General features: G+C 32.4%; 2 protein-coding genes across 2 annotated transcripts; one reads left to right on the forward strand and one right to left on the reverse strand.

The window, feature by feature from the left end:
* Positions 1-617: 617 nt before the first annotated feature.
* LOC105645586 (hypothetical protein) lies at positions 618-3,679 on the forward strand. The gene is made up of 4 exons (XM_012231221.4): positions 618-1,677; positions 1,766-2,094; positions 2,298-2,497; positions 3,095-3,679. Exons 1-4 carry the CDS (start codon positions 1,125-1,127, stop codon positions 3,417-3,419), a joined length of 1,407 nt encoding a protein of 468 aa, XP_012086611.1. The 5' UTR covers positions 618-1,124; the 3' UTR covers positions 3,420-3,679.
* Positions 3,680-5,672: 1,993 nt separating this feature from the next.
* LOC105645585 (transcription factor bHLH14) lies at positions 5,673-7,403 on the reverse strand. Its single transcript, XM_012231220.3, has one exon. The coding sequence runs from the start codon at positions 7,335-7,337 to the stop codon at positions 5,877-5,879; it is 1,461 nt and encodes a 486-aa protein (XP_012086610.1). The 5' UTR covers positions 7,338-7,403; the 3' UTR covers positions 5,673-5,876.
* Between the last annotated feature and the right edge of the window lie 6,324 nt (positions 7,404-13,727).

The raw sequence follows: 13,727 nt of genomic DNA on the forward strand, positions 1-13,727 counted from the left end.
TCATTTTTTTTCCTTTATTTGAAATGTTCCAATTTTGTGGATCCGAGAAAAAAATAATTCTTATTTTCTTTTCTTTTCTTTAATATTTTCCTCACCCTTATTAGAAAATAATGCCTATTTTCTTTTCGCTTTGTCATATTTTCTTTCTTCCAAAAAGGGAAAAAAAAAAAAAAAAAAAAACTCCTTTTCAAAGGAAGGGTAAATTAAAGGACTTTGTAATTTCTATCTTTTAAGGAGTTGTCTTTTAAAGGACTTTACATCTATATATGCGTTAGAGGGATAACAGTTTCCCATTTGCATTGTCTCCATCAAATTAAAGCAAATGCAAGAATTCTTAAGGACTGTGGTGGTGGAGGTGCAGGTGGAGGTGAGAGTGAGAGTCCCTGAGCTTGGATAGAGCAGGTCATGTGACCTACAGAGGATACAATAAATATAGGACTTCTGAAAACCTGTTGATTTTGAAAAATTGATCCTTGCATTAATGAGTTAGGCCATATTCTCAGTAAGAAAGGATGAGCTGTAATCTAACGTAGCCAGTGGATGAGAAAAAAATTTATACGTGAAACAGCTCCTTATTTCTGAAGTGCAAGAAAGAGTCTTCTCTTTTTCTTTTTTTCTTCCTTTTATAAAAAATTCTAATCGATATAATTGTTATTAATAACAGAATTTATTATTAGGGAAACTTAAATTAATGTGAGGAAAATATTTGATAAGGAGAATTGTTTCTTCCCCTGGGAGGTTCAACCACTACCTACCTTTTCTCCTTGGCCAACAAACGATGTTAAATGAAACAATTAATTCATTCATCTTCGATCTGTTATAGTCTGTACCCATTTCTTCTTTCTAATAAATTTTCAAGGGATCAATCTCACCCACACGCTTTCATCAACTCGTTCAGAACATTTGGTGAGCGTGAAGGAGGAGTTTCTGCTAGTGTAATCATCAATACAATCCTTTTCTTCTTTAGTATCGTACATTTGCATACGATCCATCGTCAACAGTTGATGGAGAGAGCTGATTACAGTTCTGAAACTGCATCATCTATGTTTTTATAGCTTCTCATTCTTTTAGTTAACTAATACATATATATTCTTCTTTTGTCTATTCGGAATCACCAAATCAAAATGGGTGTAATGAGCAAGACCGGAATGGTTTTAAAGTTGACAGGCAGAGCTATACATGAGGCCGTTAGCTTCATTGTCTTCTCTTTTCTTGATCTTGTTGATTTTATTCTATGTTTCTCGTACAAAGTCGCAGATTTCTTGATTGAAGCAGAATGGAAACCCTGTTATTGCACTTCTGCTAAAGAAGCTATTACTAGCAGCGGTAAGATCTTGGTCTCTGAAAAAGGCGAGTCCAAGATTGTTTGTCTCAGTTCTACCAAGTTAGAACTAGATGATATCTCAGATACTCTCTACTCTCGCCCTTCTCTACTTTCCGAAGTTTCTAAACTGACCGTTAATGAGCTCAAACGATTCAAGGTTGACAAGATGAAGAATGGAACGGTTAGATCCACGTTCACCGTTAACTCCACCATTGTTGAAATGCTTCAAGGAAAGATCGGAGGCAACCACTCTCATCCCATCCCGAGATGGTCTGATTGTGATTGTAAACTATGCAATGGATGGTCCACCTCTACTAAAGAAACTCTTTTTCTCAAAGCTCAAGGCCCTAAAGGTAATCGATTCATTAATTATTCCATTAATTAATTAAAATGATATATTAAGCAGCTAATTAGTACTCAGTAACCTAACCTTTGTGTCAGATGAGGCAAAAGAAGATGTCGTCTTCATCCATGGATTTATTTCATCTTCAGCATTTTGGACAGAAACTGTATTTCCAAATTTTTCAGATGCTGCTAAATCGAGTTACCGATTTTTTGCTGTGGATTTGTTGGGGTTCGGTCGGAGTCCTAAGCCAACAGACTCCCTTTACACCCTTAGAGAACATGTAGACATGATTGAAAGATCTGTTATTGAACCTTACAAAGTTAAGTCTTTCCACATTGTGGCTCATTCTTTAGGCTGCATTTTGGCCCTTGCACTTGCAGTAAAACACCCCGGATCCGTCAAGTCACTTACTCTCCTTGCACCTGTAAGTTTCTTTTTTTTTTTGTCTTTTTTTTTTTTTTTACCTAGAAAGAAATAATATTTATTTTTTTATTTTTTTATTTTTTGCTCCCACGTGTTCCCCCGTCAATTTTGGTCCCGTACACTAGGTGTAGACAATTATTTTCAGCCATACAAATAAAGCATTTTTCACCATCAAGGTGTTGATCCATTTTGTTGTAATTGTAGCCATATTTTCCGGTGCCAAAGGGGGTACAGGCGACACAGTATGTGATGAGAAAATTAGGTCCACGGCGCGTGTGGCCACCGATTGCATTTGGCGCGTCCATGGCTTGTTGGTATGAACACATATCACGGACGATTTGTCTGGTTATATGCAAGAACCATAGGTTATGGGAATTTCTTGTCAAACTCGTTACAAGAAATAGGTAAACTCTTCAAACCTGAAATCCAACGTCTTCTTTATCATTCTAAAATATAGTTCTATACTTTCTTGCTACTCTGCATACTTTCCAAACTACCCAACCAACCATAATTTAAAAATTTTTTTTTTGTTATATTTGTAATATTTGCAAAGAAGATCGAAGAAATTACTTCTATAAAACGATTAAATACTAATTAAACAACCGGCAAAAACTACTAATAATAGTCAATAATTAAAACTTCACAAAATATATATCAGCGCATCAGAATTATAATTTGTAGTTGGGTAGGCTACCTGCGTCATTTAAAGCGGTGAAACTTGCATATTTTAGCATTTATATGTATTTACAAATATGAAAATTGTAATTATTTCAATTAGATGTTGATAAATTAATGAAGTAGGTATAGTCGATCACGTTGAAAGCTATCCAGATGTCTATCAGAGTAAACTCAGAAGCAATGGAGACAGATGTCCGACACTTATTATGCTGCTCTGACGAACTGTGACCGAGAGTGATTGTGAATTTTGAATGACATAGACATGCATCTACTTTCGTCCTCTTGGCATTAATTAACGAAAATTTCCCAAAAAATTTTGACAGGTTCAGAACGTTCTTGTGTGAAGGTTTCTTTTGCCATACTCACAACGCAGCTTGGCATACTCTACACAACATCATTTGTGGCACGGCCAGCAAGCTCGACGATTACCTTGACATCCTCCGGGACAGCCTGAAGTGCGACGTCAATATCTTTCATGGCAGAAATGACGAGCTTATTCCGGTTGAATGTAGCTACAATGTCCAAGAAAGAGTTCCTCGTGCTCGTGTTAAAGTTATAGAGAAGAAAGATCATATCACCATTGTTGTTGGTAGACAAAAGGCCTTTGCAAGGGAATTGGAGGAAATTTGGAGCAGAACAAGTGGTTAATTTACAACTTTTTCTTGCTTATTTATTAAGTAATCACCATATACATACATACATACATATATATCCTACCAAAGTGGATAGGTTTAATCTCCTTCTTCTTCCAGTGTGAAATCTCAACTTAGCAAATGTTATTAAAATATTTACTCCCCATAAATTACTGAGGTATGACATGCTTCTTTGTTATAAAAATTTGTGAATTTGATAAGAGATGAAAAGCAAATTATTGCTAGATTTATTAAATATCTAGCATTTGCCACATACTATCGATTTTATTTTCTTCTCTCTTGTAATCTTATAAGGCATATTGATTTAGTTGTCATGTTAATCAATTTAGCACTTTAGCTATTTAATAGAGAACAATTGGCCAGCTTTCATTGGAACTCCAATTAGTCTTTTGCTAATCGCTATCATAGAACCGTACCTGATAATTTTAAACGTACGTAAAACTATTAATTGGGTTTATCTATATAATTAAATCACTACAAATCCATCAGTTTGATGCATATGCATGTGAATAATTACAAGAAAATTGCAGATTGCGACAAAATTGACAATGAAACCAGAGGAATAACTTTGAGCCCATTTACAAGTTTTTAACGAAGAAAAATAAAAAGACAAAGGAATAATCTTTCTTAATTGGAAAATTTTCCTGCATCTGCATATACTTTTTGTTGGTCGTGTAATGAAAAAGGATTATTGAAGGAGAATTCTGATTCTAAAAATGGTTGGGGTTGCGTTAACCAACTTTGACTGTGCAAATTGCATCTGAAAATTAGTATTCAGAGGTTGCATGTACATGTAATCGAATAACGTGAAGTGAATATCAACTTGGTTTATGTCTACACGTATTGCGTTTATGAGGTTGGTGGAAACAAACAACCTAACATTTTCTAGCTGTAATTAGCTAATTAAATACACATTTTTCTTATTATTATTTTTTTTTTTTTTGTGATAAAGATTTAATGAAATGTGGCAGATGAATCATTCGATTTATGAATCCAACGTTTGTTTAGATTGAATTATTCGATCTATGAATTCTTAAGATTCAATATGGATAGAAATGTCAATTTTCTTTTCTTAATTTCTTTTTTATTTTTTATTTTTATATTTGTGTTGTTATTACAAAAACAGAAAAGATATAAACATTTCCACTTTATTACAATTTAGGGCACGTGAAAAACAAGCCTAAGTAATCTGAATCGAAGCCCAATTTCTGCCTAAGTAATCTGAATCGAAGCCCAATTTTTATTAGGCCTAAAAAGCCTTACATTTTCAGAAAGGAAAAACCGAAGAAGGCAATTGCAAAATCCAAAATGAAAAAAACGGAGACAGAATTTCATGAGTGTGATTTAACAAAAAGCATCACGGAAACTAGCGTTGACTAGAATTTGATTAGTCTCCCAAATCCAAGTCATTGCACGTGAAATTCTGCTTTAATGACCAGACCCATCAATAATTTAATTTTGAAAAAAAAAAAATTACGAAAAATCATCAAACAAACAAACAATATATATATATATTCTCAAAAATTCAACAAGTTGAATAACGAAAATAATTAGCATTGTACCTGATATTCCTTATTTCTGTTGTTATGCTGAAATGAGCACGTTCTCTGCTGAAAAACAAAGCAGTTGGTCAATAAACTGGCAATAAGGTCAGCAACAAACTCAGCTTGTTGCAGGCGCAATACATACTTTGTTAATCAAGAATTTCGCATAGCTCATCGCTTTTTTATTTGGTTTTTCTGATACCAGGTGATAGAATCAGCCTATTAATTGAAAATGATATCATTTTCAAACCGACACTATACATGTATATTCCTTTCAAGTTAAACAACCAAAACAATGAATCTCTTAATTTTGCCATCTGCAGATGAACACTTTTGATTTCTGGGGAGATAACACAAAGGTTTAAGAATTAATGTTGTATTTGGACTTGTAACTCAAAAAAGAAATATAAAACTTGTTATAATAACTTAATTTGAAGGAATGTATTTGAGATTAGATCATATTCTTTTTGATTTTATTGTTAAATTATTAAGCAGTAGTTCTGTAAGTTAGAAAGTCAGTCTGCTTATTACTTCCTCGCTCAGCATTAATTTTTAATTACCTTAATATGCCAGTGGATGGAGGATTTTGTTCAGCCCATTATTTGCTTCTCAGAAGGAATTAAGATGCAGTACATATGTATTGTACACTGCAATTTCCAAAACTTTCTTTTAACATGAATTGATGTTCTTGTGAACTTACATACTAAGAAGGAAGGCAACAGGCTGATTAAAGAGGAGCACAAAATAACAAACAGTTGATTAATGTAAGCACATAACCATTATTTTATGTTCCTCAGTTACATGAAGAACTTGGTCTTGAGGTAGATATATATGCATATGCATAATACAGTTGGAGAAGATTTTCCCACACTTGATACATTTGTAGGCTAATTATTAATTAATTAATTTTACATTCTTTGAAGAATAGCAGTTCTCGTAATCTCTTCATTTGTGAGTCCATCAGGAAGTCTGATCACAACGTCTAGAAGCACCATTTCCTTGATCCTTGACACACTCGCGTGATGAACTTTAATCTCTAGTTCTCTTAGCGCATCCATCAATCTTGCAGCTGGATAATTAACGTCCAGGGACTGGACTCGAATCATTGCTTCTGATCCTACAATCTTCACATCCACCTCCATTGTCATAACTTTATTATGACTCATTACTTCTGGTCCTATAACAACGTAATTATTCGTGTTGGCATTAATATTAGTAACATTCTTGGATTTCTTGCGCACTGCTTGTAGTTTGGTCTCCAATTCGTTAACTTTGGCTTTTAAATCCTTAATATAAGTAACTGCATCTTCAAGTAGAGATGCTTTGTCCATCTTGGACACATTAGGAACTACAGATCGGAGCGCATAGAACCGGTGATTAAGCCTCTCTCTACGCTGCCTTTCTGCTTCGACATGGTTTAGAGGCAATTCTTTGCCATTTATTGGCTTTCTTCCTCTTTTCTTGAACCGATCAACTGTACTTCCAGGAGCAAACTTACCATCGGAATCACAAGGTCCAGAGTCAGAAGATGACCGGCCTAATTGACCCGTAGCATTATCTTTCTTTATTAACATCATGTTGCCTTCATTTTGATTATGCTTATCGGAAGAGGTGTCCTTTTGACGATGAGCACCTGAAATTCCAATATCAAGAAAGGAAGAATTCGATCCTTCTGGAATATTTGGAAGCTGATGAGTAGGTTGTTTGGAGATCAAACAGGCAACATCGGCTCCGAAAATGGATTTGCAGAGTTGCACCAAACTCCAATCTTCATTAATCGTATTGAAAGACCCTAACTCAACAACTCCACAAGAAGTCGAGATACAAGCCAAAGTCTTTATTCCATGCATAGAAGCCTCTTTAACTCTTTCACATTCATATAACTGTAGATCACGATCACCACTCAACCAAATGAAACCTGAAGGAGTAATAAACGCGCGGCCAAGAATTCCATCTCCGACTGAAAATGATCGCGTTACTGATACTGTGTAGAACCAATCATCCTCAGTAACATCCACATCTCCTAATCTATCCAAGTCCACGTTCTCACTAAAAAGATATTGTAACTGATCTTTATTGACTGATGATCTTTTTCTTTCAAGTTGGAATCCGAATTTGAATTGGTTGTGTTTATTAGGTCTTGTTGCTGCAAAGTCTTTATTAGAGCCACGAAAACTGCCATCTCCCCATGATAAAACAAGGCGGCCACTGGCATCTTTAGACGCTTGCCAGAAAATAGCATAGAGCCACCATTCAGGGTGGTTCTGGAGGATGTACTGGAGGCGTTGTTGGATAGGAAGCGGATGTGGAGGTTCTTGACAAAAAGACAAAAGTGAAGATGAAGAAGTAGGGGACATAATCTCTTCCATGAAGGGTAGTTTTTCAGGTTTTCGTTTTCGTTTTTGTTTTTCTTTACTTCTGTAAGTTTTGGGCAGGGCGCGAGAGAGAGGGAGAGAATCGGGCCACTTAAGAAGAGACATTCATTTGACAACTGTTCCTGTCATAATCTTTTCACAGTTTAGTTGGCACAATTAGCACGTGGGAAAGTGAGCTCCTTGTCACTTTCTTTATACATGAACCAGGTTTATACATGAACGAAATGAACCGGTCGTTTTGAGCTTTCATTGAACCTTGTCACTTTCTTCTACATTGGTTTTTTTTCCTTAGTCGGAATTTTTTTGCCATTATTGTAATTAAATTTTTAAAATGAAATCTAAGAGTTTACTTTATCAAAAATAAAGTATGAATATCATTAATATTACAAAGAGCCCCTAGATATTTGAAATAATGTACAATTGAATTCTTTGATTTTCAAAAACTAAAATAAAGTGTAATTCCTCTATCATTTAAGGTGATCTGATTGAAATATAATTAATTCTCCTAGATTATACGTAATAAAATTACTTTTTATCTTACATTATTAATTTGGCTAAAAATGATTTTCAAAAATTATGTAAATAATTATTACTTCAATTTAATGATTTTTTTCGGCAATTAATATTAAATCAAAGATAATATAGTCAATTTACTCATTAATTTATTGTAACTTAGATAAAATTATTGGTTTTCTTAAAGAACGTAAAATTCTAAATGTGACAAGTGTTATAGAACAAATACAGTAGTTTTTAAGAATTAAAAGAAATTGCAATCATATAGTTTCGATATTACGCGTGCCATGAATTAATTAATAAGACAAACAAAGAGTATCACCTCTCCTCTGTTGCCGGAATTTCCTGATTGAGATGGACACACATACACCATTCAGACTAACATGAATCAAAACTGTTAATTTGGTCGGAAAATGTTGAGAATCTGGGCCCTAGGAGCAATTAATCAAATCAAATTTAATTATATATTTAATATTGGGCTTATAATGAGTTGGGCTTACCTTTAACACAAAATGACTTAAGCCATTTTGGTTGGTTCAACCTTCACATTATATGCCCTTTCATTTAGTTGTATTTATTCGATGTGGGATTACCCACATATTCCAACACTCCCCCCTCAAGTGGGACTTACCCACTTGACAAGCATACGATGGCCCAACACATGAGTCCATCAGGGTACGACCCAACACAGGAACTTCCCTCATGCAGGTTCGGGTCCCAGGCTCTGATACTATGTTGAGAATCTGGACCTTAGGAGCAATTAATCAAATTAAATTCAATTATATATTTAATATTGGGCTTATAATGGGTTGGGCTTACCTTTAACACAAAATGACTTAAGCCATTTTAGTTGGTTCACTCTTCACATTATATGCCCTTTCATTTAATTGTATTTATTCGACGTGGGATTACCCAGAAAAAACAATTTAAATCTGAATGCGAAAGATGGTGTCTTTTCCTTCTTGTTTCAACCTTGCAAAACGTTACAAGTTGTCGAGCATCCTACAAGCTTTGACAACACTGAAGATGGTGTAGCCTATACCTAACGAAGTCAACCGATTTAGTCTCTTCCTAATTAAACAATTAAATATTTTTTTATTACCAAAAATTAAGCTAGAAAATAGAATTAAACGAGTCAAAAATCAAAATTACAGTTGGCATGTGTTTCAGTTGGAGCTCTACGGGCGTAGGCAAAGCTAGAGCATAAAGTTAAGGGGATTAGGTTTTGGCTAACTTAAAAAACATAAAACGATATGAAAATTGTAAGGCTGGGAGAGCCGTCTTCTATATAAATTCTGTAATATTTGAGCTGAATATAGTTATATTTTAACGGTTTTTCGGCGCCCGTGATTATAAATGGAAAAACAAAAAAATAAAAAGTTAAAAAAGTCAAAAGTTGAAGTTTGAATCAAGAACTGAAGTTGTGACTTTTTGTGTTTTTTCTTTTTTGCCCAAAGAAGATTTACAACGTGCTTCTTTTGAATATTAATATGACATATAAATTAATTATTACCTCTATTTTATAATACTTATCACATATAACTTGTTTTAAAATACTTGTCACATTTGTAGTTTCAAAGAGTAATAAATATTTTTATCCATATTTACCCTTTGTATATAACCAATAATTATTACTTCAATCTAATGGTTTTCTTAGAGAATTAATATTGAATTAAGGATAATATATTCAATTTATTCAATAATTTATTGTAACTTAGACAAATTTAATAATTTTCTTAAGGAACGTAAAATTCCAAATGTCATAAATATTATAGAACAGAAGTAGCATATATTTGTAATTTGGAGTTTTTAATTATTTTTCGAACATTAAAACATATTCTTTGAATTGATTAATCAAGATTTTCTGAAAAGAAAGGCATGGATGGATGTGCACGAATTTATGAATGGAAGCTAAATTAGTGTATGCGCATGCAAATATAGACTTTGCAAAGAGAAAATGGATGAATTGTCAAAAAAAAAAAAAAAAAAAGGATTATGATTAATCGTCCACTTGCTTAATTAAGATCATGCTTATCAACTCAATTTTCTATTCATAAAATAGAGACTGAAATCATAATCATCATGAATTGAAAAATAAATCATAATATAGAAGTATAATTTTTTTAATAATAATATCAAATATTATAAATTAGACATTGTGTTTTACAATCAAAATTAATAGAATTCACTTATCATTTAATAGATAAATTTTTTTTATTCTTTTGAATAATTAAACTAAATTAGAGATGATTTCTAATTGCAAATAATTTTTTAATTGATTTGGATAATAATAACTTCTTTAAATCTGATTGTTGTTCCATGAATTTGCGGTATGTAACGTACGAACATGAGTTTCCATAACTACCATGCGTCATGGAGAAACATGTCATATTATTAGGCTCCATTGATTAAGGACTCACATCTATATATAAAAATTTAAATTTTTCAACCAAATAAAATCAAATTGCATATCTTTATTTAGTAACAAACGCTCACAAAAAAGGATTAAACCGTCGTAAGAAAGAAAAAAAACTCTAAATATATAAAGAAAATAACAATAATAATAATAATAAGGCGAAAGAAAAAGTAGACAATAGAGACTACCACGGATAACGGTGTAATATTTTTTTATCAAAAAAGTTTATAAAGTTCAACTTAATTTCAAATTTTAAGTCTCTACACCTAAGCTTTCCATAATTGGCCAGTGCTTCCTTAAGTGTAAAGACCAAAGCAACTATGAAATTAATTAAAGCAAAATTGACTTGATTTCTTTTTTTATTCTTTTCATATATTATATTCTTACGATCTTACAACCTCCAACTTTAATGCTCCACTCATCTAGAAACTAAAGTAATAAACTCGATGCAGAAACAATTTCAGTATTATATTACATAAAACAAGTGATGTCTCTGTACTTTAATGCGTTTTCACTGAGAAAAAATTGGACAAAAGGGTTTTTTAATCACAAATCATAGTGAGACAAGACTTAATTGAATGGAACAGCAACGTTAAAATGGTCCAGGAAATTGGTAGAGAAGATAATGTAATAGGTAGCGAAAAGGGTCCTGGAAAGATTCACTGGTTTTTGAAAAGAACCATCTTTTCCATTTCAAGAATATGCATGTTCATATAATTCATAGCAGATACATCCCCCAGCCACCACAGAGCATTTAGTTACAGTAATGAGAGGTGACATGGATGGAGACAAAATATGCTATTTCGGCGTCATTGTTTTGCTTAATTGAGAAATTAAGTTTCTGTGTATTCAAAATGAAAGAAAAGGAAAGGGGAAGATCTTGATATCCCCTCGGCGACTAGTAATAGGAAAATATAAATATGATAGGCGTGGGCGGCTGAGTTATGCGATACATACATTCATCCTCCGTACCCTTTTCTTTTTTTTCCACAGGATTCTATTTCTTTCATACTCATTGGTTTAACTGTCATCATCTTTCTATCTTGTACCTTAAGGTCAAGTGAATGCTTATAGCTAGCCTACCGTCCATTTCATCAACCAATTTTAACTACCCAATTCTGGTCATGTGGTGGCTGCTGCCTTAATCATACATTATGCAAGCATGTACGATTAATGATGTAATTAGTGCCTTTCTTATCATATTACCGTGTTCTTACCGTATTAATATTAAGTTGCCACAACACTTTTTGAACTAACTTTTACCATTTTAACCAAATCAAAACTCTATCTCTATTAAGACTAAGACCCTGTTTGATAATATTTTTGTAAATAGCTTTTAATTAAAACACTAAAGGCTATCTTTTATAATATTTAGAAATATAGGATTTGAACTAAGTTTTAGTGGTTAAGGTAGCGTTTCAAAAAGTTAACCTTTATAGCATTTAGCTTTTTAGAGTTTTATGAAAACATCTACTAACTACTCAAACACATACACACTACCAAAACAACTAATTTTACTTGACAGAATTTTACAGAACATGCTCTAATTGTACCATTTAATAACATAGTTTTTTGAGGTTGATAAAATTTTTTATGAAACGTTAAATACTTTAATATTTAACATTTAGCGTTTCACAGACATTAATTAACTTTTTTTGACAATCATGCTCATTATTTCTTAAATTTAGGTAATTGAACAGTTAAACAGCTACATAAAACAATTCGCTACACTTCTAATAGAACACTAGTGATAACTAGAACAACTAACAGTTACTAAAACAATAAATATTGCTGAACACACCCTAAAAATAAAATTAAAAAAAAAAAGAAAAAGAAAGAAATGATATGCCATAAATAATTGTATTATTAAAATCAAAGGTTAGTCATTATCTCTCAAGTCATGGACGGAAGGGACATATACATATCCATGCACGTTTGGCATGACAATTTTTTCAAGCTTTCATATTCATATGTTACAGAATTTCAATACATTCATGTGAAGTCCATCATGATTGATAAAGACCAGAGCTTTATGCTTCTTTTGGGTGTATATGATCAATCATCATATGTTGTCCCATTACTCTGTTTCTTCTAATTATAACTGTGCTTTCGTTCAAAGAATAGGGGGAAAAGATTCTTGTACAAAAGGAATTATGCGTACTAGGACATTATATATCCTTCAAAACAAACTAACAAATCAAAACAAACGTCAATGGAGAAGTAATCTTTTTAAATTTAGAAACATAAAGGGAAATAGTTGAAGAAAATAAAAAGGGATTCCTTTTTTTTTTTTTTTTTTTTTTTTTGTTACAACAGGGTAAGCAAGCTCCCAAACAAAACATGGTGCGGAAATACTAAAAAAGAAAAAAGAAAAACAAAAAAAAAAAAAACATGTGCGGATAACATCTGTGTCGTCGATCGTGAAGCATATGGTAAAGTCAAGTTTCCAAATTGTCAAAGTACAAATTGGTCAACGAAGAAGAGAAAGTCAAGAATATGGGCTTGTGGACTATCCTTGAGTTTATTTAACATTTTGCAGGCCCAACAGCTATGACCAAGAAATAGGAGATAGTGTTAATTATAATTCACATAATGTTTTTGTAACACATCCATTAAAAGTTACATTTTTGCACGATAAAGCATAATCCAGTAACAAATAAATGCAATCACGGAACCAGAAATTAAAGCTTAAAAAAGCTAAAAGAGTTTTCAAAAGTCAAAGAGTCTAAATTAAAAAAAATTTCTATTTTTGTAATTTTGTGGTGTAAATTTTTAAAGTAAATTTTAGATGACTTCATTGGTGAATACATGCATAATCTATTTATTCTTTTTGATTACTATTTAATTTCTTAATTGAGAAAGGTTATTCTTTTATGAATGCACCGTCCAATTCCAAATCTCTCTTTTTTCTAGAATGAGAGCGACGCAAAAAATATCCTATAATTTCAAAGAAAATTACTTTTCTTTGTTTTTTTTTTTGAATATGAATACAGAAAATTTTTTTCGTCTGTGCTAATTATGCAACGTTACATACTTTCAGAAGCATGTGGTATAAATAGTTGACTTAACGATTGGCGGCGACGATAATTAATGTCGTGAAAATTGAGCACTAAACAAGCAATGCCTCGTCAGATGATTACAACTTTTAACAGAGCTTAATAACGTGGGCCCAAACCCAAATGCAATCATAGCTTAGACAATTGCTCAGTTAAAGGTCTACCAACTGACCTCAATTTGAAATTTTTAGGGCAAATTTTTCTTCTTTGAAAAAACATTTTGATACTACAGTTTGAAGAATATAGTTTTATTTGAAATTTTTAGAAAAATTTTAAGTTATTTCTATCTAAATTGTCCCCTTCATTGGAGCTCAAAGAATATCTTATTTTTTTTATCCCAGAAGGAAAGATCATTATATTACAATGTCCAAATTAATATATTCGGAGAAGCAACAGAAA

Source organism: Jatropha curcas, chromosome 4 (assembly GCF_041381405.1).
Source record: "Jatropha curcas cultivar XTBG-Jc1 chromosome 4, XTBG_Jcur_1.0, whole genome shotgun sequence".
NCBI classification, from domain to species: domain Eukaryota; kingdom Viridiplantae; phylum Streptophyta; class Magnoliopsida; order Malpighiales; family Euphorbiaceae; genus Jatropha; species Jatropha curcas.

Bases quoted from the DNA above. Each gene is read 5' to 3' on its own strand.
- LOC105645586 (XM_012231221.4), top strand. From the start codon at position 1,125: ATGGGTGTAATGAGCAAGACCGGAATGGTTTTAAAGTTGACAGGCAGA. The intron at 1,678-1,765 runs GTAATCGATTCA...CCTTTGTGTCAG, and splicing joins CAAAGCTCAAGGCCCTAAAG to ATGAGGCAAAAGAAGATGTC. The intron at 2,095-2,297 runs GTAAGTTTCTTT...TTGTAATTGTAG, and splicing joins CACTTACTCTCCTTGCACCT to CCATATTTTCCGGTGCCAAA.
- LOC105645585 (XM_012231220.3), bottom strand. From the start codon at position 7,337: ATGGAAGAGATTATGTCCCCTACTTCTTCATCTTCACTTTTGTCTTTT.